The following is a 22,528-nucleotide window of genomic DNA, read 5'->3' on the forward strand; positions in this document are numbered from 1 at the left end:
CACATTGGCAGTTTTCTTTATAGATATGTGCACATTTAAAATTCATAACTTTTCCCTTGCATTCCAATTATTGTGACATTTTCACTGTAAACATAGTAATTATTATTCACATGGTAATTCATGTGGGCATTTTCTGATGTCAGAAATTATCATCTACCATATATACTCGTTCGTAAGTTGAGTCAGACTGCAACCAACAAAGATCCTGATCTGCCGTAGTATAATATGCCTGCAGATCAGGGTCCATTTTGTTCTGCTGATTACTCCTAACAAACTGCACATGCCGAGATCTGCTGTTGCATCTATGCACTTCACAGTTGAACTCATCTTATAGGTGAGTGGATATATTGTATTTCTTATTCAAAAATTCCCACTACATGAGCTGATTTGTTTACTCTTTGGATGTATGGAAATTTAATTTGAAGTTCTGGCAGGTTGCCTAAAGTCAGTTAGACATGATTTAGACAAGTGTTATTGTTTGGAAACAGATTATGTGTGTACAAATGTGCATATTTACACAGAAAACATTAAAATCATTGAGTCAAAATCCAAATTGTGAGCATGGTATTTCACATAGAGTTATATCTTTATTGCTTTAGACCAAGACATTATACACTTGCATTTGAAGAGGAAATTCCTTGCTGTACTTCACTGGCCTGAATAAAGTCGGATGAGAAAATCGCTAATTGGTATTTATCCCATGAACATGCCTTCATGTAAAAGACACTTGTTAAATACTGATACTGACAGTACTTTATGGACAGGTTTGACTAAAATGTATTGGTAAATTTTTTCAATACATCAAGGATGGTGTGCTGGTGAGGAGTAACCCAAATACTCCTGCAGCTGCAGTTGGCAGAAAAACACCCACAACAAGCCCAGCCCCAAGGGTTCCAGGACTGAGCCCTAGAACCCCAGGATCTGTTCATAATTCCCCTAGAATGAACAGAGTGATGTCTCCCACTCCAGTGTCAAATGTGGCTACCCCACTGCAAAAGCCAGCTTCACCTTCTGTTGGGACCCCCTCCAGGTAAGTTAACAAATGTAAGACTTGTATCACATTAACTCTGATTTCAGTATGAAGAATGAAACTTCTGAAGACTAAAATATCAAATGTATTATTTTTTCAGGCTTCAGTTTATATTTATATCCCATTTCCTACATTAGATTACTGTGCTTAGTTTATGCATAGCATATCCCATTTCCTACTTTAAAGTACTTTGCTTAGTTTATGCATAGCATATCCCATTTCCTACTTTAAAGTACTTTGCTTAGTTTATGCATAGTGTATCCCATTTCCTACATTGGAGTATTGTGCTTATTTTATGCATAGTATATCCCATTTCCTACATTGGAGTACTTTACTTAGCTTATGCATAGTATATCCCATTTCCTACATTGGAGTACTATGCTTTGTTTATACATAGTATATCTCATTTCCTACACTGGAGTACTGTACTTAGTTTATGCATAGTATATCTCATTTCGTACATTGGAGTACTGTGCTTAGCTTTTACATAGTATATCCCATTATCTTCATTGGAGTACTGTGTGTGCTTTGTTTATGCATAGTATATCCTATTTCCTACATTGGAGTAATGTGCTTAACTATTGCATAGTATATCCCATTTCCTACGTTGGAATACTGTGCTCTAAGATGAATACATGTAATTTCAATTTGCTATTGTTCTCTCTCTATATATTGACTGCTCCGGTGGCCAGGTGGTTAGAGCATCCACCTCAGATGCAGGAGACTGCTGGTTCGAACCCCGGTTGAGTCATACCAAAAACTTATACAAATGGTACTAACAGCTGCCTCGCTAGGCGCTCAGCATTAAGAGGTTAGTGTTAGGACTGGTCAGCCTGGATTCAGGATGATGTGACTGGATGGGACATCATTCTATATGCCTGCGGCATGATGCCCCAGTGTTAGACATCACTATAAACTGCCACACTGCAGACATTGTAGCGATATGACGGAATATTTTTTTAAGTTATGTTAAAAATCCAAATCACACACACACACACACACTGTCTATATTAGTGTGCATGCATATAGTCTACTACCACATAAAAATGAAACGTTCTGTGAAATTGTTTATTTTCCACTTCATCTTTCACATAGTGTTATGCCAGTATTTTTTATGACTGCTTACACCACCACCACCCCCACCCCCAAATACTATAGGCTTTAAATAGACTTGTTAATTTCATGTGTTTTTGTGTTTGAACTTGTAGGTACATGTATTTTAATAGCTCTAGTTCAGTACAAGAACCTTAGCTTGTTATGGGTACATTAAGCAATTTTTTATGTATGGGGAAATCTGTTCAGGTCCTATTTTCACATTAAGCACGGGTGGTGATTTATTAGAAAAATTAAAGGGAAGTATAGAATATCACCCTATCCATTTCTGTTACAGGCAGGGTCCACTGTCAACCCTAGCTATTTTGAACTCAGCTAAGAAAGCAATGGAAGAGGCACGCCTGGTTCGTAACAGCCTCATCCCACAGTGTAAACAGACTCGAGGCAAATCTGGCCAGGCTCAAGTACTAATGCTGACTGATGAAAATGCACAAGCAAATGAGTCTGAATACAGTCAGGTGGGCTATGTACAATGATAGTCAGTATTCGTCACCATACAAAAGACCATTGTTAATTTTCCAAGAATAAATGAGAGGCAGCATGGAAAATATGTTGTGATGTCATTAACTTATAACCAGGTATGCAAGTCATTCTTCCACAACAGTAACGCCACTACTGCTGTAAAAGTCATACAGGTCATGTATGCACATTTACTCAAATATAAATTGTTTTAAAATTTAAATGCTAATTTTGTTTAATCTAAGTGTATTCAGTCCTGATTATTGAATGCTCTGCACCTTAACTGTCAGAAAGAAACTTCCAGACAAAAATTATTGATCACTATAGACTTTTAGAATGGTGATAAGAAACTAAACCAGGTCAAGAAAAGTAGGTCGGATCAAATCATCACAGTATAAGGTAGTACAAATTTGTTTATCAGCATTCATAGCTTTCATTGTATCATCACAGCACATGACATTCAATCCAGATTATACTAGATCACACCTGTAGGTTGATCTCGTCCAAAACTTTCCACGTACTTTAACATTGATTTTACCATAGTATTTCTTGAGGCATGAATATGTATTTATGAGGATCCAAATAAAGTGAATAATTGGCATTCTAAAAAAAAATGACACCCTATACTGAGATAATTTATATTGAACACATACATGACCTGTATGACTTTTACTTGAATCCATGTACTGTAGAATCATCAATTTTCATGGGGGACCAATTTTCATGGTTTTCATTGTTGCCTCAAACCACGAATTTAAATCCCCAACAAAAAATGAGCCATGTAGGATGATGCCCTCTTCCCTGCCCTCCCCACCCCCGTTTTCTTACAGTGTTTCTTTCCTAGAGATTAACACAGCTACTAGTATTTGATAAATCAAGGTCAAGACTGTAATCTGGTAATTAAATATTAGCTTTTATATGTGTTTGTTTTCTTTTTATTTTAACCTTCTGAAACAAGAATTATAAATCATTTTTTTATATATTGTTTCAATGCACATGTGCGTTAAGGTATCCGATACCTGTAATTTTACGCTCACTGCCTTAAATTGGTATGTGAGGTAAGTAAGGATAGAGAGAAAATAGAGAAAAAGCATAAGGTATTCAGACAATAGTAATACTGAAAAAGAAAGAAAAAATAATACAAAATAACAGTATATGAAAATTAAATTTAATACTTATTCAAATCAATTCTTCGTTCAAGTACAACTATTGTTGAAACATTTAAATCCTTCTGAAAGCACATTTCATTTTATCCATGCAGTTTTAATCCAAAAGAACAACAATCCTGTAAAATACTATAACTTTCTTCAAACACTATTATTAATGAAACACTATGTATATACACTAATTGCAGCAGAGTATTAAAGCTCACACTTCACATATTTTTGGACAAAGCCACTGTATCAACATCGTGTCAGTAGTGTCTCATGGTACTCACAAATGCTTCTCAGGTAAATGATCCCCCAGATTGCTGAATAAAGTCCAACTTTCTCAAAACCACTGATACTTAGATCTGATCTTTCACTCCTTGTTGCGTGAGCTGCAATTATCCATTCAGCATGGGGGGACTAAGTTGAATTTTACCACTCTTAAGCCACTGTGTTAAACCATGATCGTCAGAAAGTATTGATGGTGCAACTTGATGGACAGTGGTTTAAGTAAGTGGTCATTCATATATACTTTAATAATTGATTGGCCTAGTGTTTTTGGCTGCATCGGCTTCCTTTGATGTTGAACACTCAAACAAAAACATGGCGAAAGTGATTAATCTTGACAGATGTTTTATTTGTGCTCATAGAGATGGAAGTATTGTTTTAGTGTTGTTGGCTGCATCGGCTTCGACTGAAGTTATTGACTTGGTCAAAAACATGGTGTAAGTGTTGAACTTGCCAGGTCTTTGATTTGTGCTCATGCAGGTGGTAGTATTGTTTTGAACATTAAAGTGACTGCCGTTTGCATCAGCATAGTTTTATTTTTGTTTTTATTTGTAGAGGTTAAACCATAAAATTAAATACCTACTAATATGCAAACTTTGACAGACAAAACCACGAATTTAAGTACCCACGAAAATGCCTTTTTTTTTCTGGTGATAAATATTATATTGCAGATTCTTTACAATGATCTGTGAAATGTATCATTTATTTTTGGTATGAAAATATCTTTTCCTGAGGCTATAATTCACACCCTGCTGTATTTTAAACCATGATATAAGCTTTTAGCCTATGCAGTGTGACCCTCTTGTGTTATTTATCAGAGGTCCTGGGTGGTTGAGTGTCTTTGGTTCACGCCTTTACAAATCACTCACAAATCTTACCTCTTTCTTCACAAGTCTGAGTCTCAGTTTAACTAATGTTAATTTGGTATACAAGAAAGATCAACAATAACTTCTCATTGGCTGGTGGTTCTTCCCAGGTTATTCTTCAGCCAAATATACAGGCTGCCATGTCTAGAGTCTATCATGTGCTGAAAAATGGTATTTAACCCCACAAAACCAAACCAAGCGTTATTTATATGCAAGAGTTTATCTGAGATTTGGTAAGAACATTATCTTAAGATATTTTTGTTTTGCTTACAAGCTAACAGGAGATGCAAAATGATGTTTGCTGCTTTAGTAGGTCAAAGGTGAGATCAGAACTATATGCTGATTAATTTTATTTCATGCAGTAAATTACAGGAAGCAGACATTAATCTATACAACTTAATGGATGATTTTCCATGTTATAATCCAAGGCAAGTTTCTGTTATACCATCTGTGAATTGTTTTGCTGCAGACAACATTATGTAGTTGAGTCTATTTATGCTTCTGCAGTAATTGACATTAGCAAGCATAGATATGTTTCTCTTTATTAAGAAATTATTGTCTCCACATTTGTAATTTTCTTTATTTTGTTATGGCCTTGCTAAACAACTTCAGTAGAACTCTGTAGCGACCACATATTCTGTCTGTCTGTCAGCAGTTTGGTTTGCAAGAAATAAATTTACAGAGGATTGGGTTTTAACCAAATTTAGTGTGCAGCTTTATTTTGAAGATACCTTAAATAACTTTATTATCCAACATACCACAATTTCATTTACAGGTGTAACATTGCCAAGGTTTGCTGGATTTCAGCCAAATTTGACATGTACTTTTATACTGATGAGATCCTGAACAATTTCCAGCATTTTATGGCTTCATTTACAGCAGTTATTCTCCCAGATTGTCTACTCTTAACCCCTGGAGGTTTTTGTCATTTTTGCCTGAAAATCTAGTAGGAACAACATTGAAAGCTATTTCTGAATAGACCCAAAAACACCAAATCCCTGGTGATCTTTCAATAACATACTGCCTAGTTGTGTTAGAAACATCATTTTTCATTGGCTATTTGACTCGTGCATGAACAGAAGGGTAAAAGTTTTTTTGCTAAACGGAACCATTATTTTTGTATCGAGGCCACTCTTTATTCCAGATACCCATCTTATCCTACTTTTTGCAAAGGTTCATCTGTCTGTTTGCAGTTCATACTGGTTTGCCTTAGATCTGAGACCAAAAAATCTAAAATCCATACACAAAATTGGATTCCGACCACAGGCAAATTTTGGGTAGAAAAAAGTCGGGTCCAAAAAATGAGTTTTTTTATCTGTATTTTGTAGTGCAACTAGATATTCCAGATTATTTGGTATCATTGTAGAGCTACATCTGTCTGCCTTTCTATAATACCACCCACTTTAGTGTATCATGCATGACCGTGACGCTACAGAGCTCGGCAGTAGGTTACTACCTCCTGCCCGTTAAGTCGTTGCTAGGGGTTAATGTGTTAATAGCATAACTTGACCAAGGTTTATTGGATCTGAACCAAATTTGGCTTGCTGCAATATATTGATGAGAACTTGAATAAAGTTACATTTTCAGTGGGAGTTATGACCCCTGATTGTCCAGTCTCCTTACTTTGGTCTCTGCAGCTTGAATTTTCTGAGGTTTGCTATTAATAGCTCCTTGTTTAGAACAGGAACCTTTGACAGTTTGTTACTGTTAGCAATTTGTCATGTGTAGATTCCATTTGCACAAGATGGACTTGATTTGTTTACTTACGGTTGGCCATAATGTCAGCTTAGCAAAATAGACTCTTTGTACCTCTGGCAAAGACTCAGATGTAATTACATTACGTCATAACCATCTTTTCTACATTACACACAGTAGACTCAGTCCTGTATTATTTTACTAAATTTGAATAATTTGGGTACCAATGGATATCACATAGTCAGTGATCATGGAGAGGAATAAGGAAAAAGAGAAAATTAGATCTTCAGCAAAACCCCTTCTGCATTTATTTCCAGCTAGGAATAATATAGACTCAGTTGTCCAAAAGACAATTCTTGAGGATTGTGGTTACTGAAGAATGTGGACACAAGGCCAATAGCAAGGAATTATATTGAAATATGTTCACAGATTTTGGCATAAACAAGAAGCCAGTCGGATATTTATGATCCCTGTCGTTTTTATATTTTATTTTTATAAATGACACCACTTTTGAACCTGGTAGGGGCATTGGGCCACACTTTTTCTATTCTGGAATGAGCACTAGTTATTTTTAACAGCAGTGATTATCCTGTCTTAAAACTTGGAAAGCCATATATCTATTTCTGATATGAAGCAATCAGATTATATAATTTTATTTGAATACATTCTTTAATCAGAATTTTTTATGCAAGAGAAGCCAGATTTTATTATTTGCATTGCTTTGATGTTTTTTTATTTCAGGTGAAAGAAATTGTAAGATTGTTAATACCAGTAGTCTCATTTACTTTTCAGTTGGATATATTAGGCACGCCTGAAAGACAGAAGACGTACAGAGCCATTAGTACTCCGGCAGGTAATATAGTATATGATTGGAGTTTGTGATGTTTTCTCCCATGTATACCTGATGCACTTTGCCCTTGTGAGAATGTCATATGGGATATACCTATCAAACATGAATGCACTCTTTAACACTGTAGATTATGCTTACAATGTCATGAACATTTGCAATGTTTGTTGAAGTTTTAGTACAGTAAAGGTCAATTTTGTATAAACACAAATCCTTGTTTCTCTGATGAAAAGATTACCATTAAGAAAATGAACTCTACTACTTTCCAAATCAGCATCTTTTCTTCTATGTATCATGTAGATGAACAGAAGTAACTCTCACACATAACCTCCACTTGCCACCACCAGGTGGCCAACTGTATACCGGATATGTATCATTTTAAGCTCTCGCTCAAGATTGCCAGGCATGCAGGATTACCATTCGACTTTGCTGACTGGACCGGCCCACAAGTCATTTAGCATATGCCACACCATATGGTATGTTATATCCCTGGACTTTGAGTGTACAGGATAAAGACATTTCCCCCCCCCCCCCCCGTCGTTGTTGGGGATGTCATGGATGTGCCTAAACATTCCGATCTGAAACGAGCAAAATTTAGATTCAAGGGAGGAATTGAAGAAATTTTTAGGAGTTGCCTGTCAGAATGACCACTTCCACTCTCAATCAATCCAACTTATAAAAACAATTTGCTCTTTTATCTTCAAATGCTAATGTGATTGGGTAATATTTTTGATGCAGAAAGGAAATGTGTCTCTGAGGATACATTTCCAGTCATATTACTATCAATCCCTTCCACCCATTTCCTCAAAAGCGAGCATCCTGTTGTTTGTTTTGCTCAAGCTTAAACTGGTAAATATTGTGGTACATGTTTGGCCACCTAGAGGTGGCAAGGGGAGGTAATATATAAGAGGGTAATTATGGAAGTGCTGGGTTTGGGAGGTAGCAGAGTTTAATATCTTGATGTATCTTTTCTCATCACAATTTAGTTCAGCAGGGATCATTTGCTACATGTCCATATAGCCTTAGCACAGAGGTTACAATATATCTAATAAATAATAATCTAAAATTGAAACTGAAAAGTAAAGATATTTATTTGTAATAAATACCTGTTTGAACAAGCAGACAGTGGCATTGATTGATTTAAAATCCAAATAGGCATTAATTGACTTAAAATCCAAATAGGCATTAATTGATTTAAAATCCAAATAGGCATTAATTGACTTAAAATCCAAATAGGCATTAATTGATTTAAAATCCAAATAGGCATTAATTGACTTAAAATCCAAATAGGCATTAATTGACTTAAAATCCAAATTGGCATTAATTGACTTAAAATCCGAATACAGCGGTGTGGAATTGTAAATTTGGCATCATAGTCAGAAAACTACATGTTCAAGAAAGTTAAACTTTGGCAGAGCTTATATTTGTGAAAAATCTAATTTTGGAGCAGAATTATCCAAAAGACAGTACTTGTGAGCTGTGAAAGGGAGTCCTCAGTACAGAACAATATTCATACATCGATAAGAAACAGATTACGCTGAGAAAAAATGAAAAGATTAATGCTTATACAGCTAGATGCAACATCATTTTAGGGGTCTTACAGAGAGGATCAAGATGAAAGAGGGATGTGTATTGAACTATGACTGTTTCTTCCTCCCACTCCTTTTTGTTCTACTTCTGTTATTTTTGTGACAAGGGGAAAAATCCTGGGACATCTCTGTAGTGAGCATAAACTTGCAAACAATCCTGAATTTCATCATCACTTGAGTATTCTTTCCCAATAATCATAAAACATGCAGCAGTTAATGTTAATGTCACAGATACAGGACATTTTGCCAAGCCTAGCCATGGTACATGTTCAGATTCTTTATCTGCTTTCAAGTTGAAAAAAGAATTGCTGCAATTTTTATTTTTTAGAAATAATTTTCTTCCCTTTATTTATGAAAGAAAAATCTAGTCTAGATCCAAGTTGAATTGAGGACAATATCTTAATTTTTTTGTCAGTCTTGTTTAATCTTGGACATCAGTTTTTTACCTGTACACGTTTGTATAAATATGTAATGTATCTTTTTAATGTAATTTAAACTTTATTTAGAATTTCTACAATCCATCTTGATGATAGGACATTTTTTTTGTTGATGTTTTGCTATTTGAAAGTTGAATGAATATGCCATTTGACTTCAGTCCTCATTTTTCATTAGGATTTGTCAGAAATATAATCCTTTTTTATATATTGGTCTTGGATAAGAAAATCCCTCCTGTAGGATGAGAATTTTACTATCCTGCCATGATGTATCTTTGCTAGCCAAGGTTCCAATATGATAACCCTATCTACACCTTGACAGATCAAACAGATATATTGGTGCTTTGTCCTTGCGACATCTATTGGATTTCATGAGTTGCCTCCCTTAGTATGTAATGCCAACTAACCAGTAGCTTGGTGCATTGTACATCACCCAAAAATTGTGGAGGCAATGGACCTAAAAAGGATACTTTGTAGGTTTAACATTGAAAGTATGACTACGTACCAGAGGGAAGCCATTACAGGTCTGTTTGAGTGAAAGGTATTTGTGTAAACACGGACCTATAGTGGAAAATTGCTTATTTATCAGTCCATTCAAGTTGTGTGCTCCCCTTGTCTCGATCATGTAGAACAGTGTTCAAAATTTGAACAACTTAATTTTGATTGGATGTTGTGGCTTACCGGTGCATCCAGTGAAATTCCCAGATCGCACAAAGATATCTGCTTGATACACTATGGTATAGATCGGGCTATCACATCCGAACCTTAGCTAGCGAAAACAGCCTGATGCTTATGAAGGATTCTGTTAGTCTGACCTGCCATAACTGAAAGTGGGACATCTAGAATCACTTTGATGTCAGTGTTGGTATTGTTGTAGTTTCATTGTTAAGCTTTATTTGAAGATTTTGTGTAAAAGATTATGGAAAGTAATGTAATGTATCAAAAATACATTGTTGCACATTTCATCCGCCACATATTTTGTTCTATGGAACACTTGTTTAGTGCTTTATTTTGAAAAGTAGTATCATGCACAGAACCTACTTGCCAGAAATGTCCAGTTGTAGTAAATAAATCAAATATAGATGCAAGCAGCTTATTGTACTCTATTATTTGCAGAATTTTGTAATCTAAACTTTATCGCCAATGAGGATAAAATGCCCAATTTAAAAGTGTTTTGATGGGATTTTCCCAGTTGAAGTGATGCTAATAGTCCAACAGCACTGTTCTTTACACATTTTAACACTCTTTTGTCTTAAGTTGCACAGTCACTCTACATTTTAGAATCCCATCTTTGCCACTTTCGAAAATTAAAGTAGTTCCATTATTTTACTCAAAATGTTAACAGTTGTTTGTTTATCTAATCTTTGAATAAATTATTCTGCCGTCATCCTTCATGTATTTAAGATTTGTTGTTATTTATTTTCCATCAGTATTATTAGATTCGACACAAAAGTTTATTTGTTTAAAATTCTGGTGAACAAAACATGTTTATTCATTTATTTGCTCAGACTTGTAGATAGGACTAACATACTATTACATTTGATAGGTACCCTTGATGACATCACCTTCCATGGGGACCAGAATATCACAATGCTTCCCCCATCGCCAATACTCAAGACACAGTTAAGAAACAGAGGCATTAGAGGTATGTTGTCTGTGCTGATGGTTGTATATCTTATGTTATTCCGTTATTCATACAAATTACTATCATATACAGACCTGCCAACCCTTGCAATTTTGCTTCAGATCTTATGGAAATGACCCATAAAATATGGACTTACGGCATAAAATCACAAATTATTTAAATACAGTAGCAGTGAATTCCAGAGACTGGCTTGCCTGTGTTTATTTCAAAACTGGGTTTCATATTCGACTGAGGGAATTGGGAACCAGACTAACTTTACCAGAGTACATCAGACACTAAACTGTGCATATTTTGTGATGCAAAACATCTGCCTGATCAAGCTGTTTCTTTTTTTTTTTATAAAAAATGGCATCCAAGAAGCGACATGTCAAGACAAAAGGGACAATAGATCTCTTTTAAAAAAATAATAGTACAGTAGTTACTGGTTTCTAGAATTAAGTTACCTTAATGTAATATTCACAGGTTGATCATGACAAGACATGCAATTATACATAAAAGAGCTACTTTACTCATTTGTCAAAAATGAATCAGTTATCTTCTGGCTTGGATCCAAAATTAATTCTTTGCTCATGATAAGACAGACTGTAAGTTACCACTTACAGTGTGTCATACATTTCCATTTGGCCATGATAACAAGACTGGAATTTACCACTTTCAGAATGTCATACATTTCACTTTGGCCACGGTAAGACTGACTGGAAGTTATCACTTACATTATATCATTTCCTCTTTAAATATGTTACCCAATCATAATACCTTAGGAGAATTACATCTATCTTGCAAATCCTCCAGCCTTCCCATATTGTGTTTATTTCAAGAGTAATGCATTGACAAGTTATTTGTTTGTATATAAAATACTCTGCTTTACCTGGAAATCTGAAAAGGATGTGAATATTAGTATTGACATTTTCTAATTGATTTAACTAAATTGGCTGTTAAACTTAATTGTAATGAGGTCAAACATGACTTCATTGATGGTAAGCTTTGAAGCTATTTACGGAGTTATGGCCCTTGGACAACTAGCACCTCTTGCGGGTTTCTGAACACTTAACATTCCAGGGAAGGGGGATTTCAGTGACATCTGCTGATAAAACTCTCTTCAGCAAGGTCTCAGATGAGTTTGATGAATACCAGATTTTCAATAGATTTTGCAGAGTTATGGCCCTAGATTGATTACAAATAGTCATGTGCCTGTGTATTTTAAACACTCGAGCATACATGTTTGTTTGATATCAGCATATTTCATGAGGAGCTTTATCTGTTCAAAATCACAGATGATTTCGCTGGTCAGAAGATTTGGACTATATTTCACAAAGTTCTGGTCATTGATAGACTTAGAAGGCTTTAATGGCTTGTGAAACCTGGCATTTTTTTAAAAATTATTATTATTATTTGTTGTATTTTGTTTTTTCTTATATTAGCTATGAAGCTTCTTATTTAGCAGACCGCTCCAGTGGCCTAGTGGTTAGAGCGTCTGCCTTGGATGTGGGAGGTCATGGTTAGTATTAAAATGGTACTAATATCTGCCTTGCTTGGTGCTCAGCATTAAGAGGTTAGTGTTAGTACTGGTCAGCCTGGTGTCAGGATAATGTAACTGGGTGGGACATCATGCTACATGTCTGCAGCATGATGCCCCAGTGCTAGACATCACTAAACTGTCACACTACAGACATCATAGCTATATGACTGAAAAATTGTTAAAGCTACATTTAAAATCCAAATCACACACATGCTCTTATTTAGCAAAATTTTATGAATGATTCTGACCACATCTGACTCGGCCACTGATCTTGATTGAGTCAGTACAACACCCAGCTCCCAGTCCTCCAACCTTTTGGTGGCAGATGACATTGGACATTTTAGTGTCACTTTCTGATGCAGATGATTACTATAGCAGTTTTGACTACACTAAATTAAAAAAAAATTAAAGTACTAAAGGCTGAATATGTAGAAACATAAAGTATGATCATGAATAAAATCAGGTTGCCTCTTTAAATTAATTTACATAGAAAAAAATTAAATTTTTGTGTTTTATTACAGAGATGGTGCATACCCCTAAAAAAGTGCAGAACAGTAAAGAGGACAAAACAAGGGAAGTTATTCTGATGAAGTCACCTGAGGCTCTGTAAGTAGTTCAGGCTTGTTTATTATTCTTCCACAACCAGCATAGATTAAAATGACCTGACTAGTTCGTTTCACTGTTTCAACTGTAAAGCATGGACATGACATGGATATTAATTTGTGGATACTGTTAATGTTTTTGTGTGCAAATATTAATGTTTAGAGTTTGCATTGATCTCCATTTTTTGCACAATATTACTGCATATACATTAATAGAACTTGTTAAATTCTGTGCAATACTAATCAATGATTACCAGTTCTTTTCATGCTCAAGTACGACTGACTACATTGTCAGGTCCGTTTGCATAAATAGTGCTTCTTCTAAGATATAGATTTTTATTTTTTAATACTTATTGCTGTTGCATTTATTCCATTTGTTCCATTTGTTGATCATTGACAGTTTTAGTAAAAATCAGTTCAACACCAATCCTGCCATTTCAGACTATAAAATCATGTCAGTTTTGGCAAGACATTAATTATTAATTATCAATCAATTAGCAGAAAGTGATGATCTCAATGATACCTGATTATCAACATTAAGAGAACTTTTCCTATGTGTAGGTCAGTCATCTCGGTATTTATAATAAATATAATGCTCAAGCATATTTGTAAATATTTATCCCTACACTCCCTCCCCTGCCCAGATAGGTAACTATAATTTTACCTGCAACTTTACAGGGTAGATCTTGTCATTTTATGAACAAGAGCACTCAATAACATTTTAAAAGGCATTAGTAAGCAAAACTGTGTTTACCTGCATTTTCAGAAACTAAGGGGTCATAGTTGTAAATACATGAAACTGATGAACATCCTAAAATAATGCATCGGCCATTTTTTTTTTAAATTTTCATCATCACAACTAAGCAAAAAAATGACTCTCTGTAAACAGTGTACATTTCTCGATTATTTTTTTTCCAGACCACCCAAACCTAAACAATGGAATATTAAGTCTCCTGTAAGTACTATTTTTTCCTGGTTTTTTTTTTTTATCTTCTTCAATCTTCCAGTTTTATATGAATTGTAATGTTCATTCTTCATAACCTAGGTGGAAGTATGAAGGGGCTGTTTGAGGTAAAGGAAACACAAAAACAAGGAAAAACCTTTAACCATTGATGGATAACCAACAACCTCTGTACATTCCATCTGTGAAATCAAACCAGAGACAGCAGAGTGCCAAATTCCATACAGTATTGATGGGGTTTTGAGACTCAGAAAAGTGCAATTTGTTTTCCCAAGTGGCCATGACCAAAATAAGCAAAATTGTACATTTGGAGAATGTGTTATCTACTCTACTATATAACATTATTAGAAAAACATACTTTACTAAAATAAAATAAAATGTGTTTTCCTTTAATCATATACTTCAAAACAAACAGTAGCTGATAGACTTAGTTTGTTATGCATCATCGCCACACATACATACACACACACACACACAGAATAGAGGTAAAGCATTTCAGCTTTTGACTGGGTCTGTCAGCAATTGTATAAACATGTTGATTGTATGTTGCAGTTGTGCATTCTCCTGATATAAAGCTGCGCTTAACTAAGTGAAACTCTGTCAACAAGTAGTTCTGAAATTTACTTTTGCTTAGCTTTGCTGCAGGTGGCTCATCCTTCATTGAATCACAAACATGTTTTGCATTTTATATGTGGAGTAAAATCTGATTCTAAAAATATGTTGGTACTAATCATGACCAAACCAAAAAATCTTTAATAAAGATGACTTCATTGTTTTTGTTCAGAGCAACAATCTGTAACAGCTTTTGTTTCTTCAGTGTGCATCTCCAGTTTACCTAACATCAAAAGAATTGGGTTGTTCGACTTTCTTTACATATGATATTAGCCAAATGGATGCCTACAGCAGTGCTTAAAGGGCATACAACACAAAAGTACCCTATCTGTTATCAATCAATTAAGTCATTTGTGGAACGGTGATTGTTCATCTTTGACTGATTATACCTTTTAAATTACCTGTATGACAGTTAACTGTATAAACTGTCCAGTGCTGATAGTTTTCCATGAGCATCAAGTATTATGCTATGTGAAACAATCAGGTTACAGGCATATATAATGGTCTCTCTTCGTTTTCTCAATAAGATTGGAAATGACTGTGTTGGGGTTTGAGAATTGTCAAAATAATGTTTTTTGTTTCACGGGCCATTTTTAGTCAGGTGTGCTGTGTTATTACTGCTCTATCGAGGTACTATATGTTGAAAACATTTATTAGATTGGCCTATGAAAATGTCTTTTTATTTTGCTTAAATTTGTTCTTTTTAGAGTATTTCTTAAACTGATTCCACTTCAAGAAGTGGATCAACACAGAAAAAAAGTTTTGCAAGTTCTTTGCTGTAATCACAAGTTTTTTTAAAAGTATGCTTCATTTACTGGATCTGAGAAAATACAGTTATGCAAATGATTTACAATATCTAGTCCTTATGAAACCCATAATTTCATACCTTTCTGATGTATGATAAATGACTTGGCCTGGAGACTTCAGACTTTGAGTTGCTGCTTTGTTCTTCTGCCTTTGATTCAGTCCCAGGTGCTGTATCAGCACATGCATGTTGTAACCTTGATGTGCCATTAAATGTCAATCAATCAATCAAGCACATGCAGATTAGTGGTCTAACTATGGTATGTGGTATTCTCCATTTTCCTTCTTGCTAAGGACCACACTACATCAAATGTCAAATGTTTACACTCCCAACTCAAAAGGGCAAGTTAAAAATTTCTGGTCGTTGAGTGAATTATCTAATTGCTCACCTGATCTGGTATGTGTTGATTCAGGGCAGACCAATGATTCTCCATCATATATGTGATCCAATCACATTGTCATTAGGGAAATAACCCATACTTCCTCTGAATCCAGCCTTCCATGAAGGATGGGCAAAAAATGTCTGAATGAAGTAACTCTTGCAAATTAACTCCCCGCTCCCACAAGGCTGTCACCTGATCTCTGATGTTTACTAATTTAAGCTTTTGCCTGCAATTATTAACAAGAGTCCAATGATCATGATGCATGCTTTGCTTCACTTCCAAGCAGTGTTTGTGCATTGTGGGCAGACGACATTTGGTTCAACATCTTAAGCAGGCAATTTGACGGACATGAGAAAAGGGTAAATTCAGAATATGATTTTGAGATGCTGTCCCATCCCCTGCAAAGTTGCCCCAAACCACCAACAGTGACAATTACTTCTGACCCCGTAGAAGCTATTTCACTCAGGCTATTTTGAAACTGCATGTGCTTTTGCATAATAGAACAAGCTCTGTCTTGGAGGTTGTCAATGAGGATGTTGGAACTGTTTTTAGGCCCGTTTGGTACTGTCTATTGGGCAAAGTCCTAATCCTGGCCTATGTATGGACTTAGTACCTTTTAACCCGTGCATGTGGGATTACCTTCCAACTTTGCCAATTGTCTGGGCCTGCAAATCATATATCCATCCCAGTTGCCAACTGACATGTCCAGTTGCCTGGTTTATGTTTTTATGGCTTTTTCAAGCATGAGTCTATTCTCTCAAACATAAAAACCACATGTTGCTCAGATATTCCCACAGTGTCAGTAGCCTACACCCAGGACCACCCTGGCAACTGAACTGAGGAGCCAGACTGACTGTATCCATTATACCATAATGGCACACTGGCACATTTGGGGTCGTCCGTCCAGACCAGACCAAACCATGCTCCATGCTGGATCTGACTCAGCCACAAGTAGAACCATTATTACGCATGGTGATGACACAGTATCATCACTGACATACAGAATTCTATACCCTTTGAATGCTGAGCATACCAGAAGATGACAACACCATCCCCCTCTTCAAATCAAAGAGAGGGTTGCCATGCTTTCTGGAAAAACTCTGGAGAATAGGTTTGTTAGTACAGTAAAACCTGTTATGAGAGATTGCCCCTTCTGCCAACCAAAAGCATTCTCTCAAGACAGGTGGTCTTTCATAAGAGGTGTGTGAAAATGGACTGGTTTCCAGGATCAGTAGCATTGTTGAAGAAGACAAAATACCCATACTCACTGTACATATATCATATCCTTCATTCATAAATCTAGTTAAATATTGCATGCGTTCCTCTCAAAATAACTTTATATAATAAAGATGTACATTTTCAAACAACGTGAATCAAATTTATATTTGAACATCACATGAATATGTTCTTTCTTCCAGTGTTAGAATTTTTCTTTTTTTTATGGGAGGTTCTGCCATTGTTATTAGTGTTGACATAATAACGACTAGATGTATTTCGGTTTTTGTCAAGGTTTTTTGGAAATGTGAAATAAATATATATTATGTACCAATGATTGAAACCAAAAGATATAATTAACTCATCAAGAAACAATACATTTTTTTATAGACGAAATTTAAATCAGCATTATAGCTTGATAAACAAAGGTTGCAACCATCTGCACCTGGGTGAAACACTGTAACAAAAGAAATAAAAAAAGAATCCGGAAACGATTCTCACTTACTAGTATTAAAGACAAAGAGCTTGTTCACCCCGACACACCCCCAGGCATTACGGATTAACTGGAAAGACAAGCGATGTACTCAACCCTACACTGAAGCCCTTTCAAAAGATTTCTCACTGGGACATTGTGTGGGTTTTCACAAAGATAAAGAAAAAATACAAACTTCTAAACTGACTGCGTGTGTCCATCATTACTCCCTTTGATGAAAAAATGGTTAATCTTACTGGCTATTCACATAAACATGGCAGTTAGTGACACATACTTTAGTCTGGTTTACTGCAGTTTACAAATGACACCATACACTGGACTTGCAAATTTCACGGAAAGCTAGTCAATATTTTTTAAAATACCATATTAGAACAATCTTTACTATTTATGCAGTCATTGTTACAAAGGATTAAATGATGGTTAAGTGGTGTTTATCTCACTATATGGTTATTCAGCTGTAGTGTTATTTAATGTCCACTTTGTTTGCATACTACATGTATCTTGAGCTCTTGTCTTTACAAAGGATTAAGTCAAGGTCAGTGGTACCAATCATTTTTTTTTTTTTTTTTTGCGATGCGGTCGTTCATAGCAGTGTCGAGATGCATATTTTGCCAAGACATCGCGGTCGCTGGTCGCATTCAGCAGGTGGTCGCTCATAACAGAACGTTTAGATAACAAAATTGATCCGTGCATTAAGATTGTGATTGGAAATGACAGGTGGTTGCTCATAGCAGAGGTCACTCATAACATTTTTTACTGTATTTGGAAAAAATGTTTAATTGTGCTGCTGTTGGTAAAAGTCTAGGAATTTTGTTGTTGTTGTAGGGTTTAACGCCATTTTTTAGCACACGATAGGCTATACATGGCGGCCAGTATTAATGGTGGAGGAAGAACCCGGGAAAACCCCGGAAAGAACCACTGACCCACGAGAAGCTACTGGCAAGCTTTCTCACATACCCACAATGGCTGAATCCGAGACTTGAACCCACACAGACAGAGGTGAGATGGCAGTGATCCGTAACGGAGAACGCTTTAGACCACTCGGCCACTCGGGGCCCCTCTAGGAATTTTCAGCCTACATATGATGACAGTAAAAACAAGTAAATGAATAATTGAACTAATCATGAGTTAAATTTATTAAGTTCTTACTTTAATTTTTGGAGGTTGCAAAACTCTTCAGGTATTTGAGATACAGTTGGGGTATGGATCATTTGGGTGCTTGCCTTAAACATATTTGTGAAATTAGTCCAAGTGCTCAGGTGATTGGATTGATCAAGTAGACTGGTTAATCTTAGTCCAGTCTGTATTGGCTTCTTTTATTCCCCAGTTCCCCTTTTGATATATAAATGTAATACAAATGTATTGGGATAAATCTTAATTTATTATTGGGTAGTTTACACTGGTAACACAGTGGTAAGCATTATCGTCGATAGTAACCTTCAACAACCCCAGCTCTTGCAGTGAATTTTACTACCAGACCTTGCAAGATATGTAGAAATCTATTAATAGTTGGGGTAATTGCAGTGCAGAATCCCATGTTCTGGAAGTCTTTGAAATGACTGTATTACGTATTAATATTAAATAGATTACCTTGAAATTAAATGTTAAACTAGACAAACAAGACTCTGGAAAACCACTTCAGGAAATTCTGGCCACATAAAATTTGCTCTACTTAACTACCTTTTATTTATTTTTTGACCCAATTAGATGTAGATTTGCAGTTTGAGAATATATGTTTTTTCTACCCATAACAGACATGATACTAAAATAGAATTCAGATCGGGCCACACAAAAATGTTACTGGTTGGCTGAGCATCCCTGTTTCTCATGATCAACCCTAGCATGTTTTCCCCGGGGTTTAAAAAAAAAACATTAAATATAAGGTTGTCTTTTTTTTTACATTTAAAAAACCACAAGCAATGACCTGCCAACCCTAATTTTAAAACAGTGCAAAAGGAAACATTTATTGTTTGCTTTGGCCTCATGAAAATATTCTGTGAGATTGAAGGCAGTAGGTTAAAAACCTTCTAGTTTCAAACTTGCATTAGTTGCCAGTTTGTTGGGTTTTTTCCTGTAAGACAAGGTTCCCCCGCTATCAAGTAATCAGGAAAAAGTCATGAGAAATGAACATTTTTATTCTGACCTTGAAAAGTCCTTGAATTTTGCAAATATGGATGAAAGTCTGGAAAAACCCAGGAATTTTCCTCCACAACTTGATGCCTAAAACAGTTCCATAATTGAGTTGTAACTGAACTGATCATGAGTTACATGTATCAAGTTTGAATTAGGAGGTTGCAGTATGGATCATTTGGGTGCTTGCCATAAATATATTTTTTGAGACAATTCAGATGCACAGTGGATTAGATTCGTCTAGTAGACTTTATGTTTCACAGACAGTTCGAGATCCATATCTTTTTTTATATTGAAGGTATGAAAACCAGTCACAAGAGGAGAACATGGTGGCATTAAAGCATAGGGGCAAGGACCAGGTTTTATGTACAAATTTAATGCCGCAATCAGCAAACTAGAATAAAAAAAAATCATAAAAAATCAAATACACAATGAGGTCAAAAAGGTCCATATTTTTGGATACCTATGTTAAAACAAAGCATAAGAATATTATCCATTTGTCCAAAGAAGTCAATGGTCAATGGCAGTTCATAGCAGAAGAAGTTTATGCACCCCAACCCCAAATTTCAACCTGCAATTTTCATGTCTGAATGTCATTTTTGACACCATGTGATACTCACAGTGCAAACACAAGCCTTTTCCTAGATGACAGTTCTTCAAAACATTGTGTACTAAACAGTCTCATGCAACTGAAAATAGTTGTCAACCAAGCCGTTTTTGAGATATTCTACTTGCCCCAAACCAATGTGTTTATTGCTATGTGAGGCTAGCTCTTCTTCCTAGCTGACTGTTGGGATTTCACTATCAACATACTGCAAAGTAACTATGGAAGGTGTACATGCCTGACATCAATTTCAAGAACAACACAAGCCCGAAACATCTAGTTCACAAATATATCCACATCTTTAAATAGTAAACAATAGTAGCTGAAAAAGTCACACCATAGCCTTAAGTTAAGAAATTTGCCCGGTTCCAATTTACGATATTGGACCCTGCCACCATAGCCGCTAAGCAGATGGTCTAGCAAACTTAAACATTGTTAAATCGAGTTATACCTGCATAAAATCGATATGAAAATTATTTATTTTCTCATAAATTGCGAGTATTACAATCATTATGTCTTTCATCTGCTGAAAGATGATAAAAGTAATGCGTTAATGAAATTTTAGCTGGTACAAGCGATTTTGAAATATAGAAAAAAATATTAAATGAAAATCATTACTGGTTGTAATAAAAATACAAAAACAAAAGAGCACAAAATTCTCTATATTTATTCCGAGACCTACTTCTGAAGTTTTGTTGTATCATGTGACTACCATGTTGACAGGGAGCAGACGAAGCAGGGAACCAGACTATTCTGCTTGATGAGTCAGACTGGCCAAGTTTCTTGTAGTTGTTCTTGAAATAAATATGTTGAGAATTATATGTTCTATATGGTTTTTACAAAATGTATCAGACTTTCATTTAATATAATTGAAATTTTGTACAATGACATTAAAAAGGAGTTTGTTGATATCATGTGACTATTGGATTTCCAATGTCATTGTTGGAGAGTTATGAAGTCATGTGACTATTAAGGCCAATGGCGAGTACCGGGTCAAATTTCATCTATGCCAAGTTTTGACTAGTCTGGCAACGGTTTAAAAACATAACGAATATAATACTTGCCATTTTTGAGAAAATAAATAATTTTCCTATCGATTTCATGCAGGTATTAGTCCATATAAAATAGTTTAAATTTGCTAGTCCCGCTGGTAAGCTATCTTACAGTGGTGGCAGATTCCATATTTTTGTTGTGTAATTGCTCTGAACCCACACTCCATCCTAAATGTCCAAACGTGAAAAATGGGGTTGGAATATTCAGAGGAAACTATATATACTCTGTGCTACATTTCAGTCAGACTCTACTCCAACATACCTATCTGACCTCACCCATGTGTACACACCAGCAAGATACTTATGTTCCTCTTCTGACAATCATATACTCATTATTCCCACTATGAAAACAAAGTCATATGGACAGCGTTCTTTTGCGTACCAGGGCCCAGCAACTTGGAATGAATTGCCCACTGAACTTAGACACAAAGACACAGTGATCACATTCAAAAGGGCTCTCAAAACTCACTTATTTCGACTGCAAGAACAAACTTAAAGACCTAATAATGTTTCCTACCTGAAATATTCTCAGCATGTTTTTTATTTTTTAATGTTTTTCTAATTTCTTGTTTGTTTTTGTAATAATATTATTATGTTTTTTATCTTATAGGTGTTGTCTAACGATGTAAAGCACTCAGAGCTTCTAAAGATTAGGCGCTATACTAAGTCCTCATTATTATTATTATTATTATCATTATTATTCGAAAACTTTGAATCTCTGAGCTGAACTTTGGTGCGAAACTATTACACAGTGACATGTAGCTTGAAGCATTGGTTTCAGATCTTAAATAGAATGCAGGAGAAATGGGAAACTGTCGTCCCTTTTATTATATATTAAGAAACAATAAGAGCCCATGTATCAATACAGGTTTTGGGACAGGTTTATGGAACTACAAGAAGACAAGCTGATTTTATAGAAAATTCAGTCCTTGTTTATACAACAATATATAATTTTGAAGGTCTTTTGTCAAAATTTAAATCAACCCTTTTGTAAATATCTTTAAATGATGGAATTTCTCCTTCAGATACGTTCCCTGAT

General features: G+C 35.4%; 1 protein-coding gene across 1 annotated transcript in view; it reads left to right on the forward strand.

The window, feature by feature from the left end:
• The window catches only part of LOC149785286 (condensin-2 complex subunit D3-L-like), a 203,629-nt gene that overhangs the window by 166,587 nt on the left and 14,514 nt on the right, over positions 1-22,528 (forward strand). The window contains exons 40-45 of the mRNA XM_089979161.1: positions 807-1,030; positions 2,421-2,601; positions 7,392-7,452; positions 11,016-11,114; positions 13,155-13,239; positions 14,154-14,190. Coding sequence (XP_089835287.1) covers positions 807-1,030; positions 2,421-2,601; positions 7,392-7,452; positions 11,016-11,114; positions 13,155-13,239; positions 14,154-14,190 — 687 coding nt within the window. The remainder of the gene's footprint in view (positions 1-806; positions 1,031-2,420; positions 2,602-7,391; positions 7,453-11,015; positions 11,115-13,154; positions 13,240-14,153; positions 14,191-22,528) is intronic.

Source organism: Sinohyriopsis cumingii, chromosome 13 (assembly GCF_028554795.1).
Source record: "Sinohyriopsis cumingii isolate HCF-2022 chromosome 13, ASM2855479v2, whole genome shotgun sequence".
Classification (NCBI taxonomy): Eukaryota; Metazoa; Mollusca; class Bivalvia; order Unionida; family Unionidae; genus Sinohyriopsis; species Sinohyriopsis cumingii.